General features: G+C 43.5%; 1 protein-coding gene across 1 annotated transcript; it reads right to left on the minus strand.

Moving 5' to 3' along the window:
- Positions 1 to 3,146: 3,146 nt before the first annotated feature.
- TWSG1 (twisted gastrulation BMP signaling modulator 1) lies at positions 3,147 to 11,538 on the minus strand (the record flags this gene model as incomplete). The annotated part of the gene is made up of 2 exons (XM_009710399.1): positions 3,147 to 3,701; positions 11,272 to 11,538. Coding segments are annotated over 2 exons (449 nt in total), but the record flags the coding sequence as incomplete, so codon positions are not given.
- Positions 11,539 to 11,827: the final 289 nt, after the last annotated feature.

Raw genomic sequence — 11,827 nt, forward strand, 5'->3', positions numbered from 1 at the left:
GGGATCAGGGCTGTTTCGGGAGGAACAAAGATGGAGAAAAAGAGGAATAAGAAGGTAAAAGGGGGCAGTCAGCTGTAAAGAGGCTGCTGGTCAGTACACGTGTCTGGCCATGCCCTGCAGGTACCTCATCACCATGGTCTGTCCCCTCTTCTCGTTAAACTCTTCTCCTGGGTGAGCGGGTCTCCATGCTGTGTGCTTGAGGTGCAAGTGCTAGCCACGGGATAGGGGACCAGGAGCCACAGGGGCCTACGTGACTCAGGTGCCCGTGGCTGGGGGGGATATGTCAAGCCAGGGCAGCCAGCAGGACAAGTGGCTTGGGAGCCAGGTATCAAAGTAGCCATAATTTTGGGATGGATACTGGAGAGATCATAGATTGTTATTAGAGATACAAGCAGGTGTTCTTACATCTGTTTTTTAAGTACTAGATGTGAAACCCATTAAATGTATTAAAAGCAAGCCAGGAACCCTAAGAAATTATGGGAAAGCAATGTCATGTTATGGCCATTGTACTCACTCTCTCTGCAGGGGGTCAGTGTTTTCTGAAATTCAGGAGCAACAAGTGCCTGTGGGGAAAACCAAACAAAAAACAACCCCCAAAACAAAGCCTAAAGGAACCAAATAAAAACTTTCTCTACTTGTAGAGAAAGAATAACAAAAGTCCTTCAACCCCTTCTCAGCCAGAACCTCAAGAGACAGGGATTTCTATAATTTCTTATGACATGAATTCCTTTTTTTGTCTCCCTTTAAGTGCAGTGATTTACAATTCTGTCCCGAAGGACAGGGATAAAACTGGTTGATGCTGTACCTGTAGGAGATTCCTAGCCAGAAAAGTTTTTCAAACATGTTAAGTATTCTAAAGTACTTATGTAGGTGATGGTGTGCTAGTATCCAGACGCAGGTGAAATAAGAGCCCTCAAAATAAATTATGATTTTTCTTGCAAAATGAGTAAGACTAAATAAACAACTTTCCAAAATGGTTAGATTTGTCAGAAAGAACATTTTGAGTATTAATAAAATTGTAATTTATTCATTTATATAAAGAAAAGAACTTGAAAGTCCAATTTCAGTTTTGGAAAAAAATGCTAAAGAGTTAATTCTCTGTATTATTCTGTCCGTCTAGATCAGTAACTTTTATAACATGCTTCCTGGTAACATTTCCCTGAGAAAATCTTGAGAAAAAAAAAACCACAAGAACCAGTAATGTCTTTTTATTAAAATACCTCTTAAAACACTCATCATAATAAAATACACTGGATGTTGCTGTATGATGTTTGCATACACACAACGCTTACAGCAAACTCTGGACAGCATCAGGAACTACAAAAACGAAGGCAAGCCCCAGAAAGCATGCGTCCTCACCGCCTCCTCTCAGGCCATTACACCGACAACCGTGCGGGCATTTTGATGCCGTTCCCCTCCGTGGTTCCCGGACACCTCTTTGGCCAGTCCCCCCGTCCCTCCTGTTCCCCACCCTTGCTGTTCCCTTGACTCGTGCTCATAGTGAAATTCTGATGATGTAAATGGAGACGGTGTCACAGATCCATGGGGCAGCAGGTGCCTGACCAGAAACGTCAGCCCTGTTTTCTCTCCCAGACGATTCTGGACTATCACAATGTTTCCAATAATTTAACACTGCAAGAATCTGAAGCACGCTAATGACCTGTAGCGATGCTCACTGTAGGTCTGCTGTCTTGGTCAAGAACAATGATGCACCACCCTCCAGCTAAAGAGTCACAGCTACCCCAACATATTCCTTCTCTCCATTCATTTTAAGAAACTCAAGCGAAGAAAAGATAATGTTAATTGTCAAACACAGGAGGAACAACTCCTTCATGATAAGCTCAGTTCTTCTATTCACGTCTATGATTTTTTTATCACTTAACTGCAAGTTTAAAGTATGAAGGTATTCCATTATCCATTACTTCAAAACAATAAACATTCCTTTCAAGTACTTCTTTATAGCTGAAAAAGAGACTGAAGAAAGTAACGTTATTTCACAAGAGTAGATTTTTTTATTATTATTATGATGTCATCTTATTAAAAGCACTGTATCATGAGAAAAAAATGAAAAAAACATTCAGGCAAACTTTTCAACAAAATAAATTTAAAATGACTGCTTTCATTTGTACATGGTACAGATAGACAGGTGTGACTAGGAAACAGTTTCATCCCTCTAGACTGAGGTTAGTGAGAGAAACATAAATAGTCAACTTTTTGTATGTGCATATGCATATATGCATTAAAAAAAATTTTCAAGGAGTTGAAACCTACATCATTATAAATACCAAAAGGTGATCATTAATTACTCATACATTTTATTTTTGTACTTAGTACCATTATCAATGGAGCCCTAACTGGGTCGTAGTAACTCCTATGTAACTGTCAACATATTAAAATTCTTACTTAGAAAGATGGACAATGTTCTAAAGTTAGAACATCCTAATTTTGCCTTTGTGGACACATCTTCCCTTCTTCAGCGATAACATTTCATGGCAGGGAAAAAAATAAGAATTATGTTTTGGAATAAATGCTCACAGCAAACTACTAAATGGGAACACGCCTGCTGCCAACTGCTCAGCTGGTAGCCCTGTACCACTCGCTAGTTCGTGTAATTTCATTCTTCTTTATTCATTTAGTCATTAAATCTGTAATAACCTTTCATGTTTCCTTTACTGGACTGAACATTCAGGGAGTAAGCAACCCTAGAGAACAGTGCAAAAGGAGGGAGATACAGCTGCACTTAACAGCTTTATTTTGGTATCTAAGAGAAGACTGAAAAGATTTTACTTTTTTTTTTAGATATATAAATTACACAACATAGGCCCCAATGTACTTAGAAGAGCAGGGCAAATGAAACTTGGAAGAAAAGTGTCCCATACCTAGTGTTTTGTTGGGCAGCCCTTCTAAGAAGTTAGGATTTTATCCATGACAGCCCATGCGTTGAACTTGAAGAGAAAGCATGAATTTTTCTTTTTCCCCCAAATACCATTTTCGCAACAGAAAGGTAAGCTCAAAAGCTGGAAGGTAATAAAGTTAAAAAACAAACCCAGAAACTAAAACCAAAAAAGCAGCCCCTAAAGAACAACCACCCCCCTCCAACCTAGCAGCCATTTAATTATTTGTTGAACTTAGATGATGGAAATCTCATTACCATACCCTTAAGGCTTCCCTACTCTAAACTACAAGATATAGTACTACATTCTGAAAACCAGCATAATCAATACTTTTAAATCAAAGGAAAACAATCAGAACAGCAAGGATGAGCATGGCTGTACCATTTGAGCAGAAATAACGAAAAATAAACTTAAAACATAGTGTTGAAACTTCTACTAGTTAGCCTTGCTTACATGAATTAAAAAAAAAAAGAAAGTTTTCAGATTTTATACATCTTTTTTCAACCAGGTACATTTAATTGCAACCAGTAGGCACTCCATCAAAACGCAGTATTTGCAATCCCCATCTCTTTAACTGAGAGAGATTACTTTGGCCTCAGTATTGCTGTATTACAATTTTCCTGCTTCAAAACATGCAGTTCATACATTTTACAGTTTTACTGCCATAGTCGATGCATTCTGGCCCAATACACTCACAGCAGGCGTTGTGAAACCATCGGTATTTGGAAGCTCCCATGGACTCGCAAGAGATCTTGCACTGATGTATTGACATGCAGTCATCAAAATACACCACAGTACACATGTGTTCTAAACCAAGAGGGGGGAAAAAATTTGATTTAAAAGGTCTTCAAATATTTTTAAAGGTTCGTTAAAAATTAATTAAATGTGCAGCTTCTGAAGTAGGATTGCAAATCATCATGACTATGAGGCATAAGGAAAAAAAAGGTGATAGTGAAAGCAGAGAGAGAAGAGGCAGAGAGCCAAGGTACAATCTATCAACTTCAAGTTTTCCGTGCCTACAACTCAACCTGTTGTCTGCTCCCCTTCTGGATTAATTTAGTTCTATACTCACAGGCAAGAATGTTTCGGGGTTTTGTCCCCCAGTTATGAGGGATACTTTCTAAAGGGTAAGGACGGGCTATGCCAAAATAACAAGCAGGCATGTGTCCTCTGAAGGCAATATCAAGATACCCCTTTCACAGTTGCCAGCAGTTACTACATGTTATCATGAAAAACTTCAGGTTTAGAGAAGCTATTTTAAAAACACCAAAACTGACTTATTTAAGAGTAAATGTTTCCTACTCCCCCCAAACTCCACAATATTCTTCAGCCACATTAAATGACAGAGCTGGAGAATCCCATTTTCCTCAACCTGAAACTGCACACTTTTTTTTTTTTTTTTGCCACACCACCAGCAAACACTCAAACCGAAGCTGAGGCATTCGCCACAAGTATAAAGCAAAGACATCCCTCCCCAGTGTACTTCCAGTTCCCCAAGCTAACACATTCCACCAACTTTCTTCTGTGCTGACCCGGTGATTACACCATAACTTCATTCATCCTCCAAAGGACCTTGATTGCATCACGCTTACCCCAGCGTGACCTGGCACACTTTGGGGAAAAGCAGAACTGAAAGCTGTTGGTACACATGAATGTTTCACTCGCACACATCAGACAGGTTTGTGAGCAGGAGATGTCAAGGGGCTTTCTAGCCTGTTACTACTTATGGTGCGTGGATCCAGGAGGAACATACCAACCTACATTCCAACGTGGATTAGAAAAATGTAATCCAAACGTAAATGGTAAATCAAGACAGTGGGGTTTTTTTTTAAATTATTACAGAGACATGGAGAAGGTGAGTAACCGAAGGACTCTCAGGGCAGTGTAGCTGTTAACCGTAGTGTTTATTCAGTCTCTTATCTGCGAGGAAGACTTGGGAGGCTGAAGTGCACCAGAACCTCCCCTTCAAAGTATTGGTGGCCCATAGCTTAGCAGCCTCAGTAGCAAGCATATTTCATGGCAGGTTCTTAAGGTGAGGTCCAAAGGGGAGCTGAGGCCAGCAAGAGTTCCCATCACCTTACAAGTCATCAGATCTACGCAGCTGGTTTCCCCAGTACCAACAACAGATCATCTCGGCAGTGCACATGCTTTCAGGCACGTGACAAGGGATAACACAACATACAGGAGAGCACCAGGTACCCAACAGCTCTTTTGTGGATGTGTCCTCCTCCTTGACATCTGGAAACCCTGCCTACCCTTTTAAGACTTACCATCTGTTAAAACACCTATAAGTACCGCTGGGAATGTCAACAAAGCACACTGTGGCTGTGTGAGTCCTGTCCCATTCTTGGCAATTGTATTTCTATGACCCCTTATAAAAAAGCCTGAGGCACAGCAACCAGAGGAAGAGAGTTCTCAGAGAACAAAACCTCTGCCTGAAGCCAACCAACATATCTAGATCTGCAGTAAGGACACTCTATTCACAGAGGGGAGGAGGAGGAGGCGGCCACCAGCCAGGTATACACCTAAAGTGCCCAGCCAAAGCTGAAAAGGGGGAGGGAGATGCAGCCACCACAGCCTCAAAGGCAAGAACCCACCCAGGGGCCATACAGCAGCTCTGTCTTCTCACGGAGAACGCACAAGAACTTGGCAATGTTTCATCACAAGCGACAAAAAGCTCAGATTGCCAGGAAGGAGCTCCCAGGAAGGAGCACACACCATCCGTGCCCAGGAGGCCCAGACATTCCCAGGTTATCTGTCCCCCTCACAGGAGGTTTTCAGTGGAAGAGTAGGGTGTGAGGAAGTAGAGGCGAGTCTCCAGGCAGCATTCCTCATGAAATCTAAGCACCAGTGTGTGTCCCGTCAGTCAGTTCAGTGCTGGCATGCAAGCACCGGAATCTTACAGAAGACTCTCCAAGACGTATTCATATTCTTTGTACCCTCTTGCTTAATCCCGATTCACTCTTCTGACACCTTTTTAGGAGTTTTCTTCTCAAGTTTGACCTTAAATGCCATAGGTAGGGCCAGTCTTAGAAGGTGTCAGCTGGAGGTACAGAGCCTCTGCCTCGTGACAGGCAACGCTGGCTAATCCAGAAAGGTTGCTTCCTGCAAAATCAGACTTTGGGATGCCATCTCCACCTGACTGACCTAGTCCCTGGATCAGCTTGAGACGGCAAAATGACTCATGGCTCGCTCTAGATAGTAGTGGAACAACTCTTTAAAGAAACCAGAGTCCTCTCCAAAGGGTTGCCAGAAGTGCTCACTGCTATCATGTTGACCACTGCGCTCTGACTTGCAACATGCAAAGGAAAGCCTACAGTAGGTCAGGAAAGCTGCGCATGCTCTGAGGTGGGCTAGTGGCTCCCAGCACTTGCAGGCTGTGTTCACACCAGAGAATGACCAGTCCCCTCTGTGGTAGGGGACATCTGTGGTCACCTTCACGTTAACCTCATCTGTGACAGCCTCATCCGTGTTACCACCAGTTCAGAAGTCTTGGAGAAGCCCAGTGCATAAGCTAATGCCTGCTGGAACTTGAAATAAACCTCTTGTGGAAGAAGGGCCTGTGATTTCTAAGACATAAAGATCAATGATACTGAACTGAGAGACTGAAGACATCTCTTGGGGGGAAGGAGGCCGGGGGACGAGCAGCACCAGGCCCATAACCCTGACAAAACCAGATGACAGCAGTTGAGTCCTGTGAGACTGGAGAGACTGGTCTCCTTGACCACTCTCCCAGGATCAAAATGGGAACCAAAAGCCAGACCTCAACCTTATTAAGGTGGCAGCAACAACCAAGGACATTCATCTTGACTGACCGGAGAAGAAAGTTTATTTCCACCTGCACAAAAGCCACGAGGATTAGGTACTAGAGCACCGGTCCAAACCTGCTGTGAAGGGGAGAGAACAGGCTGTACCGGGCAGGCCAGAGCCAGCAGCAGCCCTGGCTGGTTCCCAGCAGCTCCTGGAAGCAGCTGGAGGACGTGCTCTGTGCATATGGGTACGGTCCCCTCCTCAGCAGCGTCTGTGTGCCTGCGTAGAGGCTGAATTACTGAAAGCCGCAGAGTTCCTTGCCTCAAGCATTCAATTCCTCTTTACAGGCTGCAGAAAGAGAGTTATAGAGGGGAAAAAAATACATACCTACAGGCTCAGCTGGGATCCAGGAGAGTATTTAAATTGTTTCACAAACCTAATTACATAGTCATCACTCGGCTCCCTCAGTGTAGATAAAAAGGATGTTACTTAGTGCAGTAACAGCTCTTTTATTTGCATTTTGCCAGTTTTCACACAGTAAGTACTACAGACTACAGGTGTGGAGAGGGACAATACAGCAGCATTCTTTTTTTTTTCCAGAACATGAGTTTCTCACCTTCCTCCCCCACCCTCCAATTCATATTCAACGAAGGCAGGAGAAACAACAATCAAGTCCAAATTCAATATGACCAGAACAAATGGAGAAATGGACTCACGTTTCTATCAGGCTCTGCTATGATACTGTCTGTGCTGCAAGTGAGACCTGTATTGGGGCACTACGGAGGAATTTCGCAACTCGAAGACAAAACAATTCAGTTCTTGTAAGTTAACGAAAAACGCCTATCTACAAGATGAAAAAAAAAACACAAAACTTTCTCAGTTAATGACAATTCCCCATATGCCAGCTCTGAAGTTAAAGGTGCTATGTAAGTTCAATTGTCTGCTGGTCTGTTTATCGGTAGCTCTAAAAGTACTTTAAAAAGGTAACTGTCCATCCAGCAGCCATACCATTTTATGCCCATCAGAACTTATAAAAGGAAACATTAAAAAAACCCCAAATATATATAATCTTCCTAGAGTACCTACAGAGGTAGGTGCTACTTTACTGGATTGCTAGCTCTCCTCTACCTGGCTGGCACTGGGGGGGAGCGGAAGCGCAGAGCGGACGCCATCCCCTCTGTCACCAAGCAGTGTAAGTCAGAAACCCTTAACTACAACACAGATTTTTGTTTCATCAGTTGCCAAAAGATTATCTAGTTCCCCTCTCTCGCCAACATCCTATCATCATCTGAAACAATTAAGCTTATTTAAACATCTGAACTCGCGGTTCAGAGCTCTGAGGGTATCAGCTAAAAGTAAAGCAAGAAGAATAAAGTATAAACGTAGCTCTAGGTTAATAATCATTGCAATCCTCTCTGAAGGAGCAGCTCAAATGCCAGAAACTGCCAATACGAAGAACTACAGCAGCTCCAGCCGCACATGCACACTTTGGCAGCTAAACCGTTAAAAGTCAATTCACAGGAGGAAAGGGAAGACACTCATTAGGATAATAACAGGGAAGTTCAAGGTCTGGCGGCTGGGCTCGCAGTAGGCTGGGGTGAGAAAGGAATGCTTTATATCCCACCACACCCCCACCTCCTCCTGGATTTACAGCTGCCCTCCCGGGGCCGGTGGCTTCATCCCACTCTGGCACAAAGCTCGTGGGTTCCCGTGGCTGGTGCTGCTTTTCCCGGCACTCACCCAGAACCGTGTCAAGCAAGTCTGACACCTGGACCAGCTTAACAGTGGTGTCTGCATGAACGCACGTTGAAATTAAAATCGGAACGGTGTTACACAGCCTGACAAGGGGTATTTGTAGGCAGAGCCTTTCCAAATTTGGGGATGTATTCCAGAAGACAGCACCGAGACTACTGCGCCCGTACCAACACCTACCTCTCATTAGCCCCTCTCCCTTTACAGGCAATGCAAGGGGCTGCTGCCAGCACACCATGCTGGAGTGAGGCACGCAAGGAGCCAGAGAAGACGTGCTACATGGAGAAGGCACAGCACTGCAAACAAAGCATCTGCGTTCCTGCTCACAGGAATATTCCTTCAAATCCCTGAATGTCACAGCCTTGAAGACAACTGCTTAGCGAGTCACCTTAAGGACGTGTCCATTTTCAAGATCTACCCTTAAGCCTAGGAGCACGCCTGCGGAGAAGGAAGGGGTAAAGAGATGGTCTTCCGTTTCTTCCACTGCAGGTTATGCTGGTATTCACTGCAACTGAGCGTGCACGTACGCACGCAGAGAGCCACCCTCTTTTGGTGCTTCTCCTCACAGAGGCTAGCTTGTTAAACCACAGCGACCTGATTGTGTGACCGAGCTTTGCATGGTCAGAAGCCATCAGAGTCCAGCAGCTTCCTGGGCTTCCTCCCTGTGCCCACGCTCACAAGGCCCTTCAGCCCCATCGCAACTACCCCCCTCCGCCTCTTGGTCACTGCTTCCCCAATGAACTCACCAAAAACGTGTTAAAGCCAATGCCACCCCATGGCTCACACAACATCCAACATGAGAGGTACGATTCCCCAGCTGTCCTGGCTTCCACCACAACAAACATCAACTGACCAAGGCCAGCTGCTAACTCTTCTTTCCACCTTCTCTGTTCTCAATGCTTGAATCATCCATGTTTTTATAAGCAAACTTTAATATGACTTCTGAAAAAGCAGAGCACTACAAAGTTATCCACATTGTGACCAGGAAAAGAGAGACTCCTCAACAGGTTTACATATTTAGATACTTAAGGTGTGGGATGTTGAAACTTTTCTGCCTTTTCCAGTCCTTCACTGACCACTAAGATGGAGGAGGCGTAACCAACGATGACAAGAACAGCTCTGACATTCATTTCTGTTCTAAGTGTCTACTGAAGCCTGAAAACCAGTGGCATTTGCTCACTATTTCCAAATACAACTGTTGGGTTTGGACTGTCATCATTCCAGAGAAAGCGTTCTCAACCTAATCTCTAATACGTTCTTAGTAAACGAAATGGAGACACTTGACTAAGAAAAAACTGCAGTGTTACGTATTTGTCTGTGGTGTTAAACTCAAAACTCCTCCACACCCTTGAGATGCAATTCAAATTCCAAGTTTAATCCAAAACTATCATTAGCCCATCCTGTTGGTACGGTAGTAAAGGACTGCCGGGGAACTGCTATCCGGGCTGCAGTACCTAAGTAGTGGCACATATTCAAGATTGTTCTAAGCATAATTTTTTTTTCCAAGTATAATTTACATCTTTAAATACTGTAGTGCTGGCACACAAGGCTTTTTGTGGCTTGCCATTTACGTGGCTTTCTGCATCATTCTCATAATGGCAAGCAAGCCTTTTATTAACGTCAAAGACATATGAATGAGATGCTTTCTGACCATCTGGTTTCCCAGTTCTGGATCTAATTTATTTTTCTAACGTGCCTTAACCAAAGGAAATCAGAAAAGCTGCCATTACGGTCCCATTTAATCAACAGCAGTCCTACTCAGAAACTTAACTAGGTCAAAGGTTCACAACGGTATGGAAAAGCAGTGTGTCCCTCAATCAGGCTATCTTTCACTGATAAGACAAAAAAGCCATCACAACACCAACATATGGGGTTACAAATATTTAAAATGTGTGTTGGGAAGGAAGCAAAGCATTAATTACACTAATAAAACAAATCAGATGCTCTTCTTTCCCTGTTAAGCAGCGTTTCACTATGAACTGTTTATGAGATTCTTTCACTATGAACTGTTTATGAGATTCTTTTAAGTCTGATGTAATGATTTGCAGGGAAAAGTATTTCAGGTTTAGTATGGAAACCAAGAAGCAGAGAGCATTTTTCTTACGCCACTGTTGTCACTACCTCAAACTTCTCACCTTTCCCCCCTCCACCCCAGCAAACGCTATTCTGAAGTCTGGCCTTTAAAACTGAAGATGAGAATGTAAAAAAACCAAAAAAAAAGTGGAACGAGTCCATAAGTTGAACCCCCGCCCACAAATTGCTTATTTTTAAGATTACCTGTCACATATTCCTCCTCAACATAAAGAATGCTCTTGATAATCTTAGTCAGGTTTACTATTAATCCTGGATTTGCTACAAACCATCCTTCTAAAGACTTAAAGTTATGCCAGCTCAGCTGAAAGAAGAAAACCTACTCCAGATACAATGGTTTATGGCCTGTGGCTTTCTCAGACCTCTGAAGCCATGTGTTTTCAGTTGCCTACCTCTGCACTGATACACAATTTGGATTCAGTTTTTGGTCTGTCCTGTCTCCTAAGCTACAGGTAACTGCTTCAAAGTCAAAGAACATACCGTGCTAGTGCACATGAAACGATGTGAACAAACTGCCTCATGCCACAGGAGGAGTTACAGAGATGATAAACTCACGTGGTTCAGCACCTCCTAAGATCATCAGACACTTTAACACCATCTTCCATGTTCCTCAGTACTTTTGCCTCGCTCCTTTTGTTATGTCATGCTCAAAATTAGACTGAGCTTTTCACACTTTTTTAGGGGAAAAGAAGCAATGAGCACAGACAAGCAAAGAATATGCACCGAGAAGGCTTCTGGAAGAGACGAGAGTAAACGCTAGGAATTTAGACACTACGCTCATTACCTTTGTCACTAGAGTAAGGTGCGTGGACATTGTTGCTTGGAACAGAGACGTTCTGATGCTGTGGCTGGTTCACTGTTTCTAAAAAGGAAACGAGGTTCTCGTGGTGTGACAGTTCTTCTGCCACAGGGAAGGAAACGATATTCCAGTTCAGCTGAGTATCCCCTTCTGTCAGTGCCCGGAAAAGGGATGGAATTGGTTCGTGCAACTCCTCCACAGTGCTCTTGGATGTTGGAGGTGTGTCACTGTAATTGCGAGGATTGCACATACCTGTGGAGGAATGAAACAGTAAGCTACACAAAACTCCCTAAACTCTCCTCCTTGAAAGAGGTGGGAATATTTAGAAGACTAAAATTGCCTTTTTTTTTGCTAAGCAGAACAGAGACCTTCCATATATATCCCACTCTTAGCTCAATAGCAGAAGTGCCACCAAACACAGCAGGACGAGCCTTCCCTTACAGCAGGTTTCAGATCTCTGCAGGCTTCCACGGAACACACCTGTGACTTGTGAGATCCAAGCAAAAAGAAAAACCTCATTTAACACCACTTCGCTTCCCTT

Source organism: Cariama cristata, unplaced genomic scaffold (genome assembly GCF_000690535.1).
Source record: "Cariama cristata isolate BGI_N322 unplaced genomic scaffold, ASM69053v1 scaffold22081, whole genome shotgun sequence".
Taxonomy (NCBI): domain Eukaryota; kingdom Metazoa; phylum Chordata; class Aves; order Cariamiformes; family Cariamidae; genus Cariama; species Cariama cristata.